The 22,975-nt window shown below is 44.3% G+C and overlaps 1 protein-coding gene across 1 annotated transcript; it reads right to left on the reverse strand.

The window, feature by feature from the left end:
- Nucleotides 1-7,970: 7,970 nt before the first annotated feature.
- On the reverse strand, nucleotides 7,971-19,723 carry BCL2L14 (BCL2 like 14; the record flags this gene model as incomplete). The annotated part of the gene is made up of 5 exons (XM_084256029.1): nucleotides 7,971-8,006; nucleotides 12,164-12,430; nucleotides 15,317-15,387; nucleotides 16,811-16,969; nucleotides 19,288-19,723. The coding sequence occupies 5 exons, from the start codon at nucleotides 19,721-19,723 to the stop codon at nucleotides 7,971-7,973; spliced, it is 969 nt and encodes a 322-aa protein (XP_084112155.1).
- Between the last annotated feature and the right edge of the window lie 3,252 nt (nucleotides 19,724-22,975).

Genomic DNA, 22,975 nt, shown 5'->3' on the forward strand with positions numbered 1-22,975 from the left:
GGAGGGGCCCTCCTCCTCTGACTGCCTCCAACACAAAAGTGTAAATACAAATTTGGTTGAGATCTGGAGGGGGGGAGGGAGCTATTAGAGAAGGGTGAGGCAGACCATGTACAGTTAAAAATTATAAATGGGGTAGGGAATACTGGAGATATTTGTACAGAAGAAAAGGATATTTATATATTTTCTTAAAACAGCAAATTTGCTGCTTGTGCCATAAAAATTTGTATAAAAAATAAATTTGTACTAAAAGTTTTATTTTTACAAAACTAAATACACAAAGCATGCCTTAAACCCAGTGAAGTGACTGAGTACAGAGGAAACAGGAATAATAAAGGCATCACTGACCAGGAATGTCTGGCCGTTTTTGATACCAAAAACCACACGACAACAACAAACCCAAGAAACAACAAAGTAGTACTGGGAGAAGAAAGTGTCCATCTCAGAGCAGCAAACCATAATACTTGGAAGTAGCCAAAAAGCCTTCATGTTAATTTACATTTGAGGGCAATTATGTCTAAGAAATCATGAGAAGAAAAAAAAGAAATAATGCTAAACTCAGACAAAGGGCTTTGTTTTCTCTAGGAATCCAACAATTTTAGTGAGGAAGGCAGAGGTGTTGCTATTGTGGGAGAGATCAGCTGTCTGGTAAGAGGCTGGGGGCCGTTTCTATGTGCAAGTCTTCTGTCCCTGCCGTAGAGCCCACACCTCTGTCAAAAAAGGATTGTTTTCTTTAGGTGTTTCCACCTTGCTTCCTCTCCTGGCAGCTTTGAAGATAGGACTTAGTCAAGGTTTTTCTTTTGAGGATTGATTAAACGGAATTTCCTAAATTAAGGTTTCATTTTAATTTTCCTACTAGCTCCATTACCCAGTAGGTTCAGCTCTTCAGTGTCACTGCTGTTTTGCATAATGGTCAAAGGTTAGACATATTATTGCTCCTCTTTACTTCCAAGATTGTTCTAATGCTCATTAAAATGTCTTTTTACAATACATATAGATGTTTAAGAATTATAAATTTAACCGTTGTTTTTTATGTAAATTAATCATATATCCTTGCAGTACTTTCAGCATATAATATCACAATATGAAATCATTTTTATATATTTTTCGCCTAGTAAAACTTTTAAATATGTTCTTGTTAGAGGCAATCTATTTAAAAAGAGATTTTATTGTATCATTAGGTTTTCCCTTTATTAACTATTTTTGACATTTTCATGTTCTTAGGCCAATTTTTTCTCCAAATATGTCTACATACATACCTCTTCTAATGTGTGACATGAGTTTAATATCTTTCTGTTACCCACTGTGAATGTTAGTTTTCAGATTTCCAGATTCTCCTTATAATGGCCTCATATATTTTTATGTGTGCTCTCTCTTTATCTCATTATGGAATAGATAATTTAAACAAATTTAACAATAGAGATTGAAGGTAAAGGCAAACTGTTAACTTCTCAGCTGTCAGAACTTGGGTGGACGGAATAATGGAAGGCTGTGTGTGAGCTGCCTGAGTGCACAGTTCCAGGGCTGCTACATCTTCAGCTCTCAGGGTGCAGTGATTCCAGCACTTCTCTGCCACCCTGTCAGAAATTCATTTCCTGCTATTTACAAGTTTCCAGCACTTCTCTGCTAAAATTGAATGTGTTTTTGAACTAATGTATTTTTACCTTAACAGATGTTGATCAGTTAATTGTTGAATGTGTATGTGTGTATTTTGTTTTTTTGTATTCTGTGTTGCTGAGGCCTCTCTGGATTTCAGGGCCCAAGAGAAAACAACAGAAGGATTTAGACTTTTGGCAGACGTGAAGTAACTAAGCAGTTGAATACCTAAACAGACTTTTCAGAGCGGAGAAAACGGGGTTTTAGATTGTGGGGACACCATCAGGTGCACTTGATTTTGCATATAAATAAATGGTAATCCATCAGTGTCTTGCATTTCAGTCAGACAAGCATTAACTCCTCCTGTTGACTGAACGAAGTGCTCTCCTCACAGTCTTAACATAAACGGACATGGAAAGTTGTGTTCTGGGACACATAGGGGCCCTTGATGCTAAATGAAGATGGATAGCTCAGCAATAACTGGGTGTCGGCTAGAATTTGAGAATTCTCTATGTTTACATTTTTTGATGTGCATCTTTCTCTGGTGGGCTTTATCTGATGTGCACTATAATGAACTCAGAAGATTATCGTCTGTGATATCTCAGTCCAAGTGCTTATACTGCAATGGCAGTGGCCTCTTCTTGCAAGATACTAATTTGTGTGCCAATTTGTTTGAAATTATTTGAAGGCAGTTCAGCTTAAACTCAATCCTCTTTCGGGGGTAGTTGAGATGGATTCTTATTTGGGGAGTACCTTTAAATGACAGAATTGTCAAAATTTAGGAGGGAGTTATTGACCCTTAGGTTACATGGACAGTTAAGCTTAAGTAAACTATCTTGATAATTAAACAAAGAACTTTATTTGGAGAAACTGAAAATTAAAAACTTAAATATTTGAGAACTTAAAATGGGGGGAATGAAAGTTTAAATTTGGTGTATTGCTCCATTAATTATCCGAGAGAGAAAAATGAGTAAAATGTCATTACGTTCCTTAAATACAAAAGTATTTCATTTGAACCTTTGTCTTAAAGCATGCTCACTTAAAATGATCTGAGAAATGAAGTTCACGATGGCAAACTTTTCTGTGCACTACAGCAAGCTATTATTCTCTGTTGAAATAATCTTTTATAACTGAGCTTTTACAACTTTGGAGTTGGCTCCTGCAGAGCCCTGGTCTTCTGAACAGTGGCCCAAGGGATTTTGCTGCTTAAATTAGATAATGGTGTATGCACTGGAAAAAGCAAAAAAAAAAAAAACAGTTAAAGGACAGAATTTTCTCAATATTAACTTCTTTCATGAAATTTTATTGTGCCTTTGATGTTTGTTTGCCCTCTGTAGTAGTCTGTCACATCTGTAACAGAAAATTACGGTTAATTTAAATGGGAAAATACTTCGTGATATATCACCAAGAAATATCTGACCCTGTGATAATTTGAGAAAAACTGTCTTCAAGGAATGATAAGTACTTACAAATGAAAACTATAGTGTATTTTCATCTAGTATAGACTAGTAATTTAGGAGGCCTTGAGCAGTTCAGTTTTATGAGTATTCATCTTTAAAAATATTCTGAAGTCATTAATTTGTCTAAGACCAACTCAATATTAAGATTAAAAAGAGAGCCACCATCTGTATCAGGTAGTGATTAATTTGGGGGTGGGGGGTAATCCCTGTTTTACTGCAAAGCCCCATCAGTGAAGAATTTGAGTAGAGTTAGTGTCTGTGGCTTACCTCAGCTATTACTGGATGGTATTGCTTCTGTTACCTGAGATGACTGCTGGAGCCAGAGGGGCTTGTCTTAAGCAAGTCGGCTGCTCTGGAACAGAGGTGCTGCTCTTTCAGTGTCTCATCCTGTGCCTAGATTGGATTCTTAGAAATGTCTTTTTAAAAGTTGTCTCATTTTTAACAAGGGAAGCCTTGCCACTTCATTGATTGGCCTGCCACAAGAGCTACATATGTTTGTATTACATACCTAACAGGGCTCAGAAACAAAAATCTTGGACTTTTCACACTCCAAATGTGTTGTGATTTGAATAAATGCTGTGCTTCCGAGTGTGGAGAGGCACATACAGTATGGAGTGTGGACATGAGTATTGATTGTGAGTATCAGCTGATCAAGAAATGTTTGGGCATCACAAATGAGCCCACACTGGGTGATGACGTGGAATGCATCAGAAAGACGTTTCTAACCAAAAAGTTTAAAACGTTCTCAGAATTCTTAAGCTCAAGAAATTTCATTTGTTATTTCTTTCCTTATCTCAATCCTAAAATGAGCCAAGAGAATTAACAGATAAATTTAGAAAGTACTGGCAGTGCATGTGTGTTTTCTGATTTCTGGGGTGGCATCATTTCATAATCTCAAAATTAACTTTTGGAATTCTCGAAGTTTTAAAGGATTTAGATGTAAAATCTTACATTTATAATCTGAAACAATTTTAAATAATGAGCATTGTGAATCCATGTCCTCAGGATATTCATTAGACTTTGTCTTTATCTAGAGGGGAGGGAGCAGGGGGCTAGTTTAATTTAGAATGAAATACTACCTTCACCTCCCTTCAGTTGTTAAACTTGACACACTATTTCTCTGTCTTAAGGCATTCTTAAACTATTCCTAAGTTTATTTTGAAAATAATCCTCATGGCTTTACAAATAGAATTGTAAACTAAGTGATTTCTTGTATTCAGAAGTGGAGTCTAAACCCAGCAAAAACTTGCTTTTAGATTTCCCACCATTATTTAGTGTGTTCCCCAAAATTAACGCCAAAGAATTAGACTGTGTGCTTTTGCTTAACTGTCCATTTTTGTTGTCCCATGAACAAACAGGAATATATATATATATATAAAATATATATATTATATATATGCCAAAACATGAATATGAAAAGGAAACTGGAGCAAAGAAATTCGGATTACATCTAATGCTCCCTGTATGTATCTAGAGGGTTAGTAAGGAAAATTCAAAAAGAGTAAAGAGCTTGCCAAGGAGCTTAAGCTGGACTGACCTTATTTGCAAGTGAAGGATCTGGTGCTGCTTTCAGATGTTTCTTCTTTGTGTTTTAAAATTTTTCTTAAGCTTTAAACTTTGTCATTGTCTTAAAGTCAGCTGGTGTTTCTTGTTCTTGGACTTTGGTACGATGGTGCTTTGCAAGGATGTATTTATATTTTAATGGCCAACATTTGGTCAGCCCTTGTCCACTATTCACTTCCCCTTTTTGTAAAATAAGTGCTTTAATTGTAAACTGTATAAAAACACCTTGTATAAACCCCCATTTTGATTATTACAATAAGCTGAGCTGTAACAAATGAAATGTTGATTTTTATAATAAAACAGTGGAAAAATAAAAGAGTGGTGTTTCTTTTCAACAAGGCACTTCTACTTTGCTACGATGGACTGTTGTTTCAGGCACAACAAAGTCCATCTTTATTGTTTGCGTTTCACTACTTTTTGGTTTGAATAAATTACCTCAAGAGAGAGGTTCTGGAGGAGCTATAGCTGCACAGATGATAGGGAAACAGTTCAGCACCGCTCCTGTTTTCAGTAAGCTCTCGGAAGAAGTCCTGACGTGTGGGCTCTGAGCATCCCCCTTCTCTGACTTGATCATGAACTCAAGTTTGCTTTTTCTGGTGCAGAGCCCAGTGTGGAAGGATGAAACTGAAGGGTAGCAGGAAAAAACAGACTGGAAGATTCATACACATTGGAATGACGTTCTCTTGATGAATTGAACCCTTTGTTATCATTAATATTCTTCTGAATTCTGTGATATTAATAGAGCCACTCCATATTTCTTTTCATTAGTGTTATTGTACATCCTTTCCCATCATTTTTTAACATAATAGTCTTTTTATATTTATTTTAAAGATTTATGCATACAAGAGCTGGAGTATTGGCTAGAAGTGCGAGGGCGGTGTGTGTGTGTGTGTGTGTGTGTGTGTGTGCACGCATGCATGCACAGCAAGCAAAACAGGAGAGGTCTGTTGCACCATGTGGGTAGCTCCCTAGCTGGGGATCAAACTCATGCAGCCCTGGCTGCAATAGCATGGTGCTGAGACTTAACCCCTTGAGCCACCAGAGAGGCCCTCTCTTTTTATATTTAAAATAGTTTGTTTTGGGGATTCCCTGATGGTGCAAAGTGTTAAGACACAGAACTATGAAGATAATCTGCAGTCACTGCAGCACAAGTTCTATCCCAGGCCGGCCAGGAAGCTACCCACATGGCCAGCAGACCTCTCCCGTCTCGCCCACTGCTCCCCTCAACAGTGTATTTCAGTAGATCTGCCTGTTCTGTTCCCCACTCTGTCTGTGGTGAATCCTCTCACCCCCCCACATCTCTGGACTGTACCCCAGTTCTTGTGTGCATACATAAATCTTTAAAAATAAATAAATTGGTTTGGTTTTAGGCTGCATATAACTAGGTCTAGATTTTAAAAAAATCTAAACCAGTAATCTCGGCCTTTAAATTGGGGTGTTAAGACCATTTTCATTTATTGTGGTTACTGATAACAGGTTTTACTGACTATATCAACCTGTTCTCTTTTTGTCTTTTCCGCCTTTTGTTTCCCTTTCTCTCCTCTTGCTTTATTTTTGGATTGAGTTTTTCAGGATTCATTTGGTTACCATTCTTTATTGTCTGATTAGCTATAAATTTTATGTGAGTTGATAGATGTTTTGGTGGTTTGTAGATTTATATTTCACATTTTTTACTATCTACTTTCAAATGTAATTATACACATCACGTATAGGATGGAACCTTCCAATTATACTTCCATTTCTCCCTGCTTATTTGCTATTGTCATAAATTGTATTCTATGTATATTATAACCTCCACAGTACATTGTTATTTTTCCTTTACGTGGTCCTTTTAAAGAGATGTCTGATAAGAGATGTCTGATAAAGATGTCTGCTATTTATTTAACAGCTAGTTTCAGTGTTCTTTTCTGCACATAGAGATTTTTATTTGGTATAATTTCCTTTTGCTTAAAGCGCTTCCTTTAACATTTTATTTCTCCTAGTGAGGAATTCTTGGTGCTTTTGTACAGCTCAAAAAGTGTTTCATCTTTTTAAAAATATCTCTTTGTTGTATATAGAATTCTGTATTGATAGGTGTTTTTTCTTCCAATATTTTCAAGATACTTTTGGTATTCTACTTTCTTCTCTCCTGTACTGTTTCCCAAGAAAAGTTTGCTGTCCTTTTAATTTCTCTGTATGTAATGTGTCTTTTTCTCTGCTTTTAAAGCTTCTTCAATGCTTTTAAGCAATTTATGATGTGTCCTAAGTATAGTTTTCTACATGTTTTCTGTTTGATATTCATTGAGTTTCTTGGTTCTGTAGGTTTTGTTTTCATCAAACTTGGAAAATCTCCAATTATCCATCTTTTTAGAACAATGGGTGTCATCCCACAATTTACTGTTGATCTCTCGTTCCTTCTACCCTCCATCTGTCTTTCTGTGTTTTTATTTTGTCTCTATTACTGTGTCTTATGGTTACCTTAGTCTATCCTGTAATATCTAGTGGCTGTTAATCCATTCCACTGTTTTTCATCTCAGATTTCTTTTTAGAAGTTTCATTTCATATTTATAATTTCTATGTGTGCTTCACATGTTCAGTCCTAACATGAACAACATCTTAAAGGTAGGCTTGAAGCAGTGTCACACTAGGCCATCCCAAGTATAGTTTAAAAAATAAGAGAGGGCCTCCCCTGGTGACACAGCGGTTGAGCACTGGGCTGAGAAGCTGCCCGCAGCCTCTGCAGCGCTGGTTCCATCCCTGGTCTCTGGTGAGGGTCCCACTTGGCGCGCAGACCTCTCCTGGCGCACAGACCTCTCCTGCCACGCCCGCTGCTCCCCTCAACAGTGTACTTTGTCAGTCTGCCTGTTCTGTTCCCCACTCTGATGATTCTCTCACCCTTCTGTGCTTCTGAATGTACCCAGTGCTTATGTAAATAAATAAATCTTAAAAAAAAAGAGAGAAACCAAAGAGTAAGCACATGCACCATTTATCACCTCCCCCTTAGCAGGTGTCTGTAAGATGCTACAGATACTTAGCAAGTATCTGTAACACTTTCCCTAACATAGTGACCAACAGAGGCAGGATGATGGTTTCTGTTCCGAACATTTGAAAGGGAAATTGCCACTTGTCTGTCTGCATACTCAAAAGAGGACCTGGGAAATGGATGCCAGGGGCTGTGCAGCTACATTCATGAGCGGAGGCTAGCACGGTCTCGCCTGATGCCACCAGATTCACAGGAATGATGGTTTTAAAAACTCCAAGTGCTCATCTGCCTTGTACGTTTTCATTTTCTCCCATAGCCTGTGCTGAAGCCCACATATACAGGGCCAGAGCTGGACAAGGAGCGTTCTTCCAGGTTACTCATCTTCTGATGTTTCAGTCTACTTCATGTGCTGTCCCGAGTACCTTTTCCTAGGGGAGGAAAAAGAGAAATGGATTCTTAAAATTCCAAGTGTGATTTGCTGTGGAAGTGAAAACGTGTGGTAACCCTGCTTTCTCATCCCAGGCATGACTGCAGCTTGGGATCTGTGTTCTTTGGGTGGTGGGAGGGTTTGGAAGGGTGGCTGGCAGCCTCGGTGTGCTGCAAGGGAAACATCCAAAAGGACCTTGGTTACCCACCCAGGCTAACAGGCTACGTGGGAAAGGGCTTTTCATGCTGTTTTTAAAGTTCAAGGGTGCATACACTGGAAGGCTGATGATTGCAGCTTGCAAGCCTGTCCTTTCTGCTTGGTGGGTCAGGGAGGACTGCAGGGTAAATGTGAACAGTGCTCCACAGTGAGGAAAAAGGGCCAAGCAGTAAGTGAAAACCTGGCACTTGGTCATCATGCTTTGTAGACAGCTGCTAGTCATTCGATTTTTTTGTTTTTTAAAAAACTTTTTTTTTTTTTAAGATTTATTTATGGGAGAACTGGGGTGTAGGCCAGAGATGTGAGGATTCACCAGAGACAGAGGGGGGAGCAGAACAGGCGGATCTACTGAAATACACTGCTGAGGGGAGCAGCAGGCGAAGAGGGGAGGTCTGCTGTGCCATGTGGGTTAGCTCCCTGTCTGGGGATCGAACTCAGGCCGCAGTGGCTGGCGATAGCTTGCTAGCGCTGTGTCTTTAACCCCTGCGCCCCCAGGGAGGCCCCTCGATTGATTAATTTATTGTTCTACAGCCATTGGCTGAGTGATGTATATAAAAGTAATGGGAGCTGCAGGAGGGCCTAACACTGAATTCTCCCCTCACAGATGTGCAGCCTCATTGGGAAGATTAGATACACTCCTGTGAGACATGGAATACTAAGATAGAAACCCCGAGCCCCTGGAAAACTTGCGTGTAGGAAGAGTTTTCCTCCTCCCACACCAGTAAAATGACTCCCCAGAGCCACTGAGACTCCTGGGCCAGTGGCAGTGCCTGGAGGTACCCATGTCCCTTCTGTCCTGTGCTGGGAGACCGAGCACAGGTCTCAGTGCTATCTCCTTCTCATTGTGGTAGCTCATATCTATCTACTCAGATATTCTCTCATCAACATCCTTCTTTATTTGTTGAAACTGTTAACAAATTTTCCAACAAAAAGTTTGGAAAAATTTGCCCTTTCCTTCACTTTCCTCACCTAATTTCCATCTCTGTGCTCCAAATTAAACCTTACTGTAGCCAAGAGTTTTGATTTGGGTTTATAATGATCTGCAAAAGTAAACTACTATGCTTTGAATTGAAACTTGAGATGATAAAAAAAATCAGTGCCAAAAATTTGAAATTTTCCTTTATAGTTTTCTACCAAAAAATTAACCTATTTTGGGGCCTCCCTGGTGGCACAAGGGGTTAAGTCTCAGCTCTATCAAGCTATCGCCAGCCACTGTGACCTGAATTCAATCCCCAGCCAGGGAGCTGATGCACATGGCGCAGCAGACGGCTCCTGTCTCACCCACTGCTCCCCTCAGCAGTGTGTTTCAGTAAATCTGCCTGTTCTGCTCCCCACTCTGTCTCTGGTGAATCCTCTTACCTCCCCCACCCCACACCTCTGGCCTGCACCCCAGCTCTTGTATGCATAAATAATTAAAAAAACTTTTTAACAAATTAATCTATTTAATTGGAATAACTTTTCTCTCTAACACCAGCAAAACCAAATAAAAAAATTAAAATATTCTTTTTTCTTTCTTCTTTTTATTCTTACTAGAACTGGAACCACTATTTTTCATAAGCTTCGCTGAATTACTCAAAGCACATAATTCAATGGTTTTTAATATAGCCACAGAATTGTGCAATCATCATTTCTTCTTTTACTCATTTTTATGAACACTAAAATGCTCTGTAAAGTCATCCCCCATTCCCTCTCTCCAGAACCCCTGAAGGCCTCTAATCTGTATTTCTGAATCTGTCTGTCTTGGCCATTTCATGTGAATGGAACGGTAATATATGGCACTTTGATTTCTCTCATTTGGTGTGTTTTCAAGGTTCGCCCATCTATCAAATTCATTCCTTTTTCTGGCTGAATAATATTTCATTGTCTGGATATTCCACTTTTTGTCTCTGCACTGATTCACTATTAATAATATTTGGGTTGTTGCCACTCTGAGGCAATTAAAACTAGCGAATGCTGCAAAGAACATTCGTGTTTGTGTTCTTATGTGAACACTGGTTTTCAACTTTTTTGGGTACTTATCCAACAGTGGAACTGGTAACTCTTTATGTTTGACATTGGGGAACTACCAAATTATTTTCCAAAGGGCAGGACCATTTTATTTCAGTATCAATGTATGAGGGCTCAAATTTCTACAAATCCTCACCAACGCTCATCTTTTTAATTTTAACCACGCTAGTGTAGTTTTGATTAACGTTTTCCTAATGTTGAAATGAAGGTTATCAGCGGGCATCTTTTCTGGTGCTCATTGACCATTTGTGTATCTTCTCTGGAGAAATAAGTATTCTAATCTGTTGCCTATTTTTTATAAATTGGGTTTTTGTCTATTTCTGAGTTGTAAGAGTTCATTACCTATTCTAAATACAAGTCTCTTAATCAGATATACGACTTGCAAATATTTTCCCCATCCTGTGGGCTGTCTTTTCACTTTCTTGATGCTGTCTTTGAAGCATGAAAGTTTTTAACTTTGATGAAGTCTAGTTTATTTTTCTTTTGTTATTTGTGCTTTTTGTGTAGAAGCACTATTTTGTTATTGAACTTTTGGCATTTCAGCCATCATAATTAAACAGATTGACTTGTGAACCAATTGACAGCTATAATCTCTCTGGAAAAAAATATATAAACAGGACCAACAATGATGGTGAGTTGCTGTATGTAAATATCATGCAAATGTCAAGAGTTGTAGGAGGCCAGGGACTGGTGAGGACCTGGTGAGATCTCATGCTGGAGAGGCCAGGAAAGGCTCTGGGCCAGAGGAGGGACTAGAGGTGGTCTCAGAAGGAAGAAGAGTTAAAGCTGGTATGATGTTGAGGAATCCCTCCTTTTCGTGAGTTAAGGCAGCTTGAATATAGAAGATTTAAGAGCCTTAGCAGTTCAGATCGGCCCCTTCCAGGCTATCCTATATGCTGCAAATGTGGGAAGTAGGAAGGTAAGCACTGAAGTCCATGGTGGACCTACCAGCCCCTCGATTAAGATCAGCTGTCCTTTCTTTCTCAGAGTCCCGAGACTAGACCTGGGCCATGCTGGCCATACCTGGAGCAGACTCAAACCTGCTGCTGGCCCCTGAGCCATTCTCGGGGCAAGAGGACTGAGGGTCATATGGCACCAAGGCCTGTTCTCCTAGGGAGGGCTGGAACAGACAGGGACGTCTGGGCCTGCTGAGGGCTAAGGCTCTGGGTGAAGCATTTTGATGGCGGGGCCTCCCTAGTGGCACAAGGGGTTAATATACAACCTATGAAGCTATCCACAGCCTCTGCAGCACTAGTTCAATCCCCACCCAGGGAGCTACCCACACGGCACAGCAGACTTTTCCTGTCTTGCCTGCTGCTCCCCTCAGCAGTGTATTTCAGTCAGTTTGCCTGTTCTGCTCCCCACTCTCTCTCTGGTGAATCCTCTCACCCCCTGCACCTCTGGCCTGTACCCCAGTTCTTGTATGCATAAATAAATACATCTTTAAAAAAAAAAAGAAATGAAACTGTGCTTTTTTAGTTTGCATCCAAATGTCCCTGTCAAAGTGGCTGGGTCAGGGCAGCAATGACAAATGTTCTGAACCTTGAAGCTCGGCCTGAGGAGCCCCCACACCCTGTCAGCACCCGCGAGGACGAGGAACCGTCTGCCTCCCGTCTCACTGCCAGGCTTCCGTCGCCTGTGAAATTGGTGAAAACAGAAATTCCATCTATCTAAACATTTCGTATCTGAGCATCTCTTCATTTCCTGTTACATCCGACCAGTCCTTCTCTGCCTTTGGGAGCTCAGTAAATATTTATTGATGAAGATAATCACTAAAAATATGTTCCCATCGATGGGATAAATCTCTTGCCACTCAGGCGTCCTAAGCCCATGAGAACCGCTTCACCACTATGTTCCCTTCACTTAAACGAAAAACTTTCCATTCTATCTGCCCTGAGTTCGGGGGCGAGTCCTTCTTCAACACGATGCACTTACCCATCCGCCATGCTGCTGGACCCAGGGCGAGAAGTTCTCTTTCAGGTACTTGGTTCCAAAGCCCAGCACCCTGTTCATGGGGTGGTTGTCGATGGCAGTGAGCTTGGCCATGACATCTATCGCAAGAGCAGCCTTGAAGCTCTGAGCTTTGACCTCGGACTCTCCCCTGGTGTCCACACCCTGGAGGAACTTGTCTGTGATGGCCTTGAAAAGAGGGTAGGACAGCCCCTCCTGGAAATTGCTCATCAAGCTCTTGTCCTTCCTCAACTGTGTGCGAGAGATAAGCATTAGGAGCTCAGCTCGGCCCAGGGAGGCCCACAGCCAGTCACCTCAGTGTTAAAACAGAACACCTCGTTCATTCGACATTCAACTGAGATCCCCTTAGCACTTAGCAATGAGCTGGTAGCAGGGATGGTTGAAACTGGAGCTCGCAGGTTAAGAGAGGGGTAGGGGCAAGGGGATATGAAGGATGGTGGGGGAAGAGGGTTAGTCCATCTTGCTAGCTCTCAAAAAGAAAGAAAAAAGCACATATTTAAACCTGAGAACTTGTGCACTTGAATATTAGATCAAATGTCACAATGATAACTTTTCTTTTTAAGGAAGTACCACTGGTTGACATCGTTGTTAGGATTTTAGAAGTATAGGATCCTCCCGGTGGGCATACAAGGCTCCTTTCAAGTTAGATAAGACCAGGAGGCTTGATGGTGCTGGGGCAATAGGTCTGCATGGAAGTATGACCAGGAAAGCGGGGGAAGCAGTAGGGCCCGGGCATTGACTGATGTGCTCTGTGCCCCAGGAATTGACCAGTGGGAGGCCTTGTTAATAAGACTGGAGGCATGAGCCTCCCTGGTGGCTCAGGGGTTAAAGACAGCACTGTGAAGCTACCACCAGCCACTGCAGCACAAGTTTGATCCCCAGCCAGCCAGAGAGCAACCCACATGGCGCAGCAGACCTTTCCTGTCTCGTCCCCCTGCTCCCCTCAGCAGTGTAATTCAGTAGATCTGCCTGTTTTGTCCCCCACTCTGTCTCTGGTGAATTCTATCAAGCCCCACCCCCCTGGCTTACACCCCCGTTCTTGTATGCATAAATAAATCTTAAAAAAAAAAAGATTGGAGCCAAGGGTGGGGTTCGGGAGTGTATCAGCAGACTCACCCTCCCTAAAGCCTTAAATCCAGTATTCAGTTGACCCACCCTTTTCTCTGTCAATAAAAAGGCCAGGATGCTGCATTGAGCGTGTCCTGCATCCTACAGCCTGCTGCCCGGCTCCCTCCCGTTTCTTTTCTTTATTGGTGTGGTGTCAGCAACACCTCCCTTCAGGTGTGGTCACTGTAGCCCATGCACCACAGAGGACCCATAGTCCTCCACCAAGTCCATTGTCTCCCCCCCCCCCCCGCCCCCGTCAGCCCCCCCCCCATCCCACCTCATGCCTCTGTTCTATTGTCAGCTTTCACAGGTTAGTTTTTGACTATCAGACCCTTTGGCTTCTCTGCATTCCATATGACCCTATTAAGATGTTAATTTTTCAACCTAAGTCCTGTTTTCCAAAGACCAGAAAGAAATACCTTCCCCAGAGCAGCCCCCTGCCCTCTCTTTCCCTGGGGGTGCACCTGGCTCTGAGAGACTCAGGGGCTGCAGGGTGCATGTGAAGGGGGTGAGTAGCTTTGCAGGCTCTATGGCCACTACAGAGGTGGGGGGGGTCCTCATTTCACTGTCCCATCTCACCCACACAGCATGGATCAGACCTTCCGCATGTAACTCTGATGAAGAAAAAGGATTCACAGCCGTATTTTCAACATAAAGTGCTATCCCAGATCATCAAGAGGTGCTGCCGGGCACCAGGCAAAGCAAGGTTTTTAAAAGTTGTATTTTGGGGGTGAAAAGGAAGGCATCTCATCATAACCAGAGGGGTCGCCTTCATGCTATCCCCTGTCCCTGGCCTCCCTGACCTTCCTGTTACCAGTCACTGGTTAGAGGCAGGAAAGCAGGTCGCCATGAGGGCCTCAGCATCTTGAAGCTTGTGAAGAGGCCTCCAGGACAGCATACGGGTCCCTCCCAGGTTGGGTATTGGGTATTGGCTGGTGATGGGCAGCTGCTTGAAATTTTTCTAGTCACAGGAAGATCATTACTCCCCAAGGCAGCGCTGGGCCTGGATGGGCAGTCCTGAGAGCTAGAAAGTTCATTCGATTGCCCTGTAACTCCTACCCTTTGATGCTCCTTCTGGAGGGAGGCAGGGAGGTCCTTAAGGCACATTCATGCTCGACTTCCTGCCTCTGCTCCCTGCCCGTGACCTCTTTGCCTTAGTCTGACTGAGATCCCTGGTTTTCTCAATTTCTTGTTCTGCACCCTGTCCCATACCTTTCAACCTCCTGGTAGGGGGGCTGACCCCGAGGTGCTGTTTCCCCTCCTGCAGATGCGCCCCCATCCCTGCTATGGACCCCAGCCAAACTAGGGAATGGCCCGCAGGCGGCCCCTGGATGGACAGAGTCTGGAGGGGACACAGTGTGTGGGTGATAGACACAAAAGTGATGGTGTTCAGAAGCCCCGTCACCGGGGGAGCCCTGGGGCTGGGGGCAGCAAGGTGTGCTCACCAAATCTTATCCCAGGCAAGGCTCACATGCTCCTGATTGGAATGACAGGTCGCAAGCTCTAACTGGCAGGAAACCCAAAGTTCTCCAAGTAACACAAATCTCTTTCCCTGGCTGAATCGCTGAGAGACGTTGAGCAGAGAACAATCCAGCAACTCAAGCGGGGGATTCAGAAAGGAATCAGAGCAGCTGTGGACACAGATATCCAGGCTGCAGGGCAAACGCAAGAGTCTAAACTTCACTGAGGATCAGTTACATGGGGAACAAGATTAATAATTCTATTCAGCAGATTGTAATTTATTGGTGCTTTTTCTTACAATAACAAAGTTACTTTCTTCATTTCCAAAAATTCCGAGGAGGCTCCAGAAGGTTTACTTATGTTTTCCAAAGTGATTCATTTTTGAGTTGCTGCCAGTTTGAAGAATTTTGACTCCAAGGGAAATAAAATTTAGGACTAAGTGGAAACCAGACTTTGAAAAGGAATAAGGTTGCAACCTGGAGTACAAATCCCTCCTTGAGTACCAGAGATTGAGCAGAGAGAGAAATCACATTCGTTAGAACTTCATACCTCTCTTTCCAAGTGATCCCCTGAATATTTCAACACCTCAACGATTCTGGCTAGGATCTGGTCCTCTCCATCTGCCAGGGGAAAATTCCAGTTATTTCTTTTATAAAAAAATACTTAAATTATTTCACTAACAATGCTTGTAGCCTGGCTAGGGTATGAGGAAGACGTGTGCTTGGTTTGTAATTTTCAGGAAATCACCTCTGCCTTTGCCTCTTCTGAGGAGGCACAGACCCTTCGAGACCCTCTCTGCCAGATACCTCCTTTGCTTCTTTCCTCTCTAAGTCCTCCCACCGCCCCCCACCCCACCAGCCCCATCACCTCACTGCAAAATCCACTACCATATTTACGGGAATGTTGTTGAGGACATTAGTTCCACTACCCTCAAGCCTGTCTCCAAAGATACTTAGGAGAACTTCCTCTTGAGGCTTTTATGGCCGTATTTCCAGATGGACACCATAAATCCCCTCCTGGAGAGGGGTCTAGTCTTCCCGACTGGCATTTTGGGAATTAGCCTCAATCCTAAACCCACTTTATCTTCCCACACTATTTTTTTTTTTATCTATTTCAAACTTGAGTTATTTTCTTGTATTAACATGTATACCAGGTCTTTACAAGATGGGGTATGAATAAAATCAAGAGGCAGAGGTTACAGATGCTATCATTGGTAAGTGTGTTGGAACAGGAAGGTAGAGGATGATGCTTCTTGTCTCAGGACTTGCTAACAACGAAACATGAAGAACAGGACCCAAAACGAGAAGGTCAGGTACGGAGAAAACAGCATCTCTAAACTTCAGACACAATCTCTGGAGCTGGAGTCCTCACAAGGGCCCCGGGTCAGAGGGCAAGGGAGGACCCTCGAGGAGATCTCGTGGCCTGCACTGCCCACATCCTCCACTGCCGTGTGGACAGGGACCACCACCAGCCAGGAGAATGGGGTGCTTCCCTCGCTCCTGCTCCCCTTAACCCTCCCCTTGGAGCCCAGAATCCTCACTTGTCCAAAAGGATCTGCAGTCCCAGGTACTGTGTCAGTTTTGATCACAAATGACCCACGCAGGTCACTCAGTTCTGCGCCAGCCCTGACAAAGCCCTGCTTTTCCCAGGAACCTACTGTGAGGGCCTGAATCCCTGGGCCGATGCTCCGTCTGCCCCTAGCATTCCCCAAAGCAAACTGGTCCTTGGCCCTTGCTAACACGATGAAATCAAACACTGCGTTTCTCCGTGGACAAGGCTGAATGCACGCCTTGTTCCACCCACCCTCCTTCAATGGGAGACTTTTCTTCTGACTTAGCCGTGAACTTGGCAAGTCGCTTCAATCTGCCGGTGCAGCCCTGCTGGAGCAGGCTGTACTCTCCAGCCAGAGGGCAGTGCCTCCTTTGTCCAAGTCAGCAGATCCTCAGGTTGCAGGGTTGGAACTGAATACACAAGTGCACCGATACCCCTGCCAGTCATATACTGAACCCCACACAGACACGCAGGGGAGTTTACCTTTCTTACCACTGGCTGCTTTGGGCCGGTGACCCACCGAGATGACAGTCCGTGGTGTGGTCGCTTTGGAGTCAGAGAATCCCTGGGGTTGGAGCTCTTCCGTGGGTGGCCAGGAATAAACAATTTCAGCAACTCGGTTGGCAATGGAAACAACTTCGGGGGCCACAACTGAAACAAGACAAGATGGTGCTGAGAAGCTCTCCCAGGAGAACTTGCCTAGCTCAGTGGCGCCTTGCCTACCACTCTGGTGCAGGCCCAGTGGCAAGACCAGCCCTGGGGCTGGAGAACCGCTTGGAATGCAGATACGATGGCTGGAATCCCCGCAGCCACCTTGGAACATAAGATCACTTTGAGGTTGGAAGTCATTAGCTGAGGGATAGCAGAAGAGGACTCCCTGGTAACTGTGCAGCTGCTGTATCACCCCTGTACCTCCAAATTTTGGTCTTCTCTTATGGGGATGAAAACTAACCATTATACTATTTAAGTGATAGCTCTTTGAGTTTTCTACTAGATATATGCTGATGAACCAAATCTTAACTAAAATCTCCCCTATGTTGCTGAACCACAGCTTCTAAAATTGACATTAACCTCCATTTTTCTACATCTACATAAGGCTTCTCACTCATCAATATTGGTCTTGGGACATAACTTCCTAATTCTCACTCAGCCTGGTGTTTGAAAGCCGGAAAGGGCAGCACAAGGCTAAATTATGACCTTTACGTAAAAGAACCCAGACAAAACCAACTAATCAGCTCTGATTTATATGTGGCAAAACCGAAGTAGAACAAGAAGCACTGTTGGGTCCCAGGCAAGGTGAAACCAATGAACCACTCATGTAATTGAGTAAATAAAAAAGTGAGGAAAGAGGTCAGAAAGGACAGTAAACTGTCCAAAAAACTTTCACGCTAAAGCCTCTTTAGAAGACCCAGGTAGCCCCTGCTTATGAAAGTTTAAGTTAATACCACCTGGCTTTAGCAAAAGACGATCAGCGTGTGTTTCATTGACAGAAGGAAATCCACGACAATGTTCCCTTTTACGACAAAAGCTGCAAGGCCCTCCCGGCTTCGGCTTCGGGGGTGTTTTATGGCAGCTGCTGTCGAAGCAGCGGCTCCCTGGGAGCAAAAGGCTCTGCCAGGACATCCTGCTACTGCTGATGTGAGTGTGGTCTTAGGTTTTATGTCTTACTTGTATGATTTGTAGGTTATGTTTTGGGTCTGGGAATGCTCAAAAAGTTTCCATGTAAATGAATGGTAATTACTTCCCTTTCTACCACCTCAGTTGAGTGTGTTCTGGAAGTGTTACTTTCAGATGGCAGGGGAAAACATTCCTGTTGTTTTTTAGGGATAAAAACAATTTTTTACTATCAATTGTGTGTGTGTGTGTGTGTGTGTTATATAGCCATTGGCACTATCCTCTACATGTTTTTAAAATTTAAAATGAATCCTCAATGTCACATAATGGTCCTCCCCCCCCCCACTGCCCTGTCCCTAAAGCAAACAAAACAACATCTTTTTAAATTGGGAAAAAAAAAAAGCATTAAAAGTCAAATATCACTTCAGTGGTATCAAAATTCAGAATGTCCTTTTGAGCAGGAGAGCCAGGACAGATGCACGCTGCGGGAGCTTCCTGTCTCCTGGCAAAGTCTAACAAGGACAGGGGGGCAAGTCTGTCCAGGGCCTGCAGGCCGCGGTGTTTGCGGAGCCCAGCCCGTGGCTGTGCCCGGGGGCCTGGATTTTTCCTTGATCATCCAGAAGGATCTACACCTGGCGTGCGCGGGCTGATTGTCCAGTAAACCAAACGCTGCATTTGAAAATTGAGCCATTACTGCCACCTGTTGACTAATTGTCGCCTGTTGCCGAGGCCAACCAAACCCTGCAAGGGGCGGTGGGTTCCTGCTCAAGTGTGGGCACCAGGCCCTGGGCATTGCCGGAGGGGAAGATGCTGACTCCAGGTGTGTGTGACTTTCTCTGACCAAGCCCTCGCGGGGGCGTCTTATTCTATGTCATGTGTCCCACTTAGGGCGGATGCTAAGATGCTTCTCAGTTCTTTTATTTTTTTTGGTGCAGTTTACACTTTGAAAAGTATTTTTGTACCTAGCGACCCCATCTTGCCATCCGCCTTAAGCGGTCAGGAGCGGGGAGACCCCAATGTACAGATGGAAATACAGAGGCTCGGCAGGGAAAATGGTTTTACAAAGGGCGGCAGCCTGAGCCCCTTTGCCTGGGCTCTGACCTTGGTTTTGGTCCCTGGGAGGAGCATGAGCAATTTGGGCAACAGACTTATGTACAGACAATGGAGCCAGAAAACCAGTTCTGGCCCCTTCACTGCCTCGTTCTCCTTTTCTTTATTTTTGAGAAAAGCTGGGCAATTACTTTCGGATAAGTTGGGAGCTGGGCTATGGTGGGGCCCCTGCCTGAGGCCCTGCTGCCAGCGGGGAGGAGTTGAGCACTGCGCGCACACTGGGCACTGCTGTGCCCCAAGCCTACCTTCGTGGTCCACGCGCTGCTCCACATTAGAATGTGACCTGAACCACTGCTGGCTGATGGAGGCCCCCTGATTCTGCCGTGGGCTGGGGCCTTGGAAATGGGCGGTAGGCACGCTCGGGGAATCTTCCTCCTTCTCGATCACTCCGAAGAGTGTTCTCCAAGAAGACTTCTTTTTGGCGAGGGGGATGGACTTCTCACTGGATTGGAAATTTTGGCAAGGTCCTGACACCGGCACCCGTGATTCACCTGATGACCAGCGCCCCAACCCCTTCTGGGATAGACTCCTTGTCCTCAGCAGCTTTGGCGAGAAGACAGATGAGTTTCTCTTGAAGACATGGTGTTTGACGTAGAATTCTAGGATCTTGAATTCTATGCTGTTGGAGTCATCGTCTTCCAGGGGGATGTCCTCCAGGTCACCTCCGCTGGTGGTGCACATGGCGGGTCTGAAATGACAAAGTCCACATGCATCCTGGTTCCTGTGGGCAGTCTGCTCAGGCAGGTCAGGGGCCCCGGGTGACACGTAATGAGGGTCTATGCAGCACCCATTCTGTGCATGCTGGGAGATGGGTTCATTAGAGATGGAAAAGCCGAGTGCTTTCTGAAGGTTCAGTGTCACAGTGATGGGAAGAGAGACATGAACCTACTGGTAGATAACTCCAGACAGTGTGCTGGGAGGGGGCAGAGTTATAGTGTGGTGTGGGAGATGCAAATAAAGGACAGGTGAAGACCCCATTAAAGATGGAAAAGGTTTATCTGGGAGTTTTAGTGGGGCTAAACACAGGATAGGACAGATTACAGGTGGATTGAGGATGTATTTGAAGAACAGAGAGAGAACTAGCACAGGTTTTTTTTTTTTTTTAAAGATTTTATTTATTTATGCATACAAGAGCTGGGGTATAGGCCAGAGATGTGGAGAGTAAAGAGGATTCACCAGAGACAGAGTGGGGAACAGAACAGGCAGACTGACTGAAACACACTGCTGAGGGGAGCAGCGGGCAAGACAGGAGAGGTCTGCTGTGCCATGTGGGTTGCTCCCTGACTGACTGGGGATCAAACTCATGCTGCAGAGGCTGTGGATTGCTTCATAGTGTGGTGCTTAACCCCTTGAGCCACCAAGGAGGCCCTAGCATAGGTTTTTTGAAAGCTTACTTTATACCATTTGGCTTTTATGAAAAGACTTATATTGGTACCTGTTTTTGTTAACCAAAGTAAACCTCAAGAGGATTTTCCTTTTCATAACAAAAGCCAGGAGGTGAAAACAAGCATTCCTTGCCTATTTCACAGCAGCTTTTTCAAGACAATTGTACCCCAAAGCAGTGAGTGTTACCCTGCTGAGTGCCTTCCCCCCGAAAAACTTATATAGGGACACAGGCATCTTATCATTCCTTCCTTTACTATACGTTAGCATGATTTTGTGTTATTTGCTATGATTTGGTAGGTCATTTTTGGGGGGTCTGTGAATGCTCAAAACTTTTCCATATAAATGAATGATAATTGTCTCTTTAAATTTCTCAGGAACTCCCTACTTTCAAATAGTGGGGGAGACCTGCACCCCGTGAGACATGAAGAACAGCACATGACGGCTTTCCCAGAACCTTGCACAGTGCCAAGCACATGGTAAGTGGTCCATAAATATTTGGGAAATGAAAGAAAATCACTGTAGATAAAATATAGGACATTCAGCCAAACTGGAACTTCAGGTCAACAACAAATAATCTTTCAGTATAAATACATCCCAAGCACTACATGGAACATGCTTAACTGGAAAAAAAAATTACTTGTTTATCCAAAATTCAAACCTAAGTGGGTATCCTATGCTTTTATGCACTATTGGGAAACCAATAATGAAAGACGTGGCTGAGAAATATTGAAACCTGAATAAAGTGGAATAAGGGTTGAAACTGAGCAAACAAATCAGTAAAAGAATGAACCAGAAAGGGGGAGACCAGAGTGAAATATGTGGTTAGATCTATGGGCAGCAGAAGTGCTGTGGAAGGGGCTGAGCCCGAGCAGCAGACCAGAGCTGGAATGTGCCAGAAGAGACATCTGAAATCCTTAATCCCAAGTTCCTTGTAAATGTGGCAGCTCTGGGTGCTGGAGGCAGGAACTACGTCCTTGGGTGGAAGGGTGAGCAGTTGCCTCAAGCCATTATGCTTCTGAAGGAACATCCTCTTCAGTTAGGGGAAAACCCTGATTAACATTAAAGTGTGAGCTTTAACATTGTGTGCACGTGTTGGTGCATGCGCCTGTGTGTCCACATGCACGTGTGTGCCTGCACGTGGCAGGTGGTTGCTGGCGTGAGGAAAGGTCAACTTCTTGGAGAAACAAGTTTGCTAAATGCTGATTCAGGAGCAACGTCAGGAAAGGGGGAAACCCACTGAGGTCAAGAGAGAGTACGCTGTCCTTCTGTTTTCTGAAAAGGGAGTTTTTTTTTTTTTTGCTAAGGGCTAGAAATGAAGCCAGTACTTGGCCCAACCCACAGGTGAGGCCAAGGGTGAGGGAGAAGCAGAAAACACAGCCGGGCTCAGGCTGTGGCCCAGGAACCCCACCACCCACTGAGGGGGTGGACATGGAGGGGTGCTGACCAGGACCTAGAAGGGTTCAGACATCTGGAATGTGTTTAACAAGTGCAGGTTTTCCCTTCTTGTCCTTACTGTAAAGTTAAGGGGGCTCTGCTACTTATTCTTTCCAAGCAGCAGTGAGTTTATCACTCATTGCATCTCTGCTGCTTACAGCTAGTCCTGTGCAAAGGAAAAGCCCACCTGCTGGAATTAAGGAAACTAAGTTTTATGCTTGTGTTTATAAAACAGAATCCCTGGGTGGGGCTGGGTAGGAGGCTGCAGGGAAGGCTGTGAAGCCTATTCTAGTTCAAGGTCTCACCCCTTCGCTTCCCAGGCTGGGTCTACACCCTCTCCTTATCTCCAACAAACCCAGGCAGACCTGGATTCTCAAAGGCAAGCTTACAGAACTGCTTTTGTTGGCCTCTTTTCCATTCCTGAGGGCTCATCCGCCCTACCCCCAGCTCCTCTAAGTGATCACAGTCCTGGGAGCTCCCCTAGGAGGTTCTGCTGGGAAGCAGAAATAGCAGGGAAGCACCTAAACTCCCGCCATCACCAGACAGCCTTTGGGACTTTGCTAGCTCTGACCTTACTTGTTCAGATTCAGGTTCACCTGCCCTTCAGGTGACGGCCAGGCCCGGCCAGTGGAGGAAACCATCTTGGTGCGTGCTTCATGGTTTGCTGCTGGGGCTGTAGGGACTAGGCCTGAGCCTCCTGCAGGCCTTAGGCTTACTCTGCCGTGCCCCTCAGGCAGTGAGGAGTGGGGTGACCTGCAGCAACAGGCTTAGGAAAAGCGCTGATTTCCATTGCTTGGTTGTACTGTCGGGCCTGCGTGTAACTCACGGTGGGCACTCATTCCTGAGAAAACCATGTGCTGTCTGGTTGCCTTGAGCATCCTGCCAGCACCCTGATGCCCTTCATGCGTGCTCTTCCCGCCTCCCCCAACGTCAGACCTTCCTTTCCTTGTTTGTCATCTGTGAGTATGATGTGTGAGGAGGTATGGCAGACAGAATGTCTTAACATCCCAAGCTCCCTAACTCAGAGACAAAGCCTTGGGATGCATTAATTGAACAAAAGGACCCCAGGACTCACTAGAACAGAGAGGGCAGGGAAGTGAGAGCGGGGGTAGC

Source organism: Talpa europaea, assembly GCF_964194135.1.
Source record: "Talpa europaea genome assembly, chromosome: 15".
Classification (NCBI taxonomy): domain Eukaryota; kingdom Metazoa; phylum Chordata; class Mammalia; order Eulipotyphla; family Talpidae; genus Talpa; species Talpa europaea.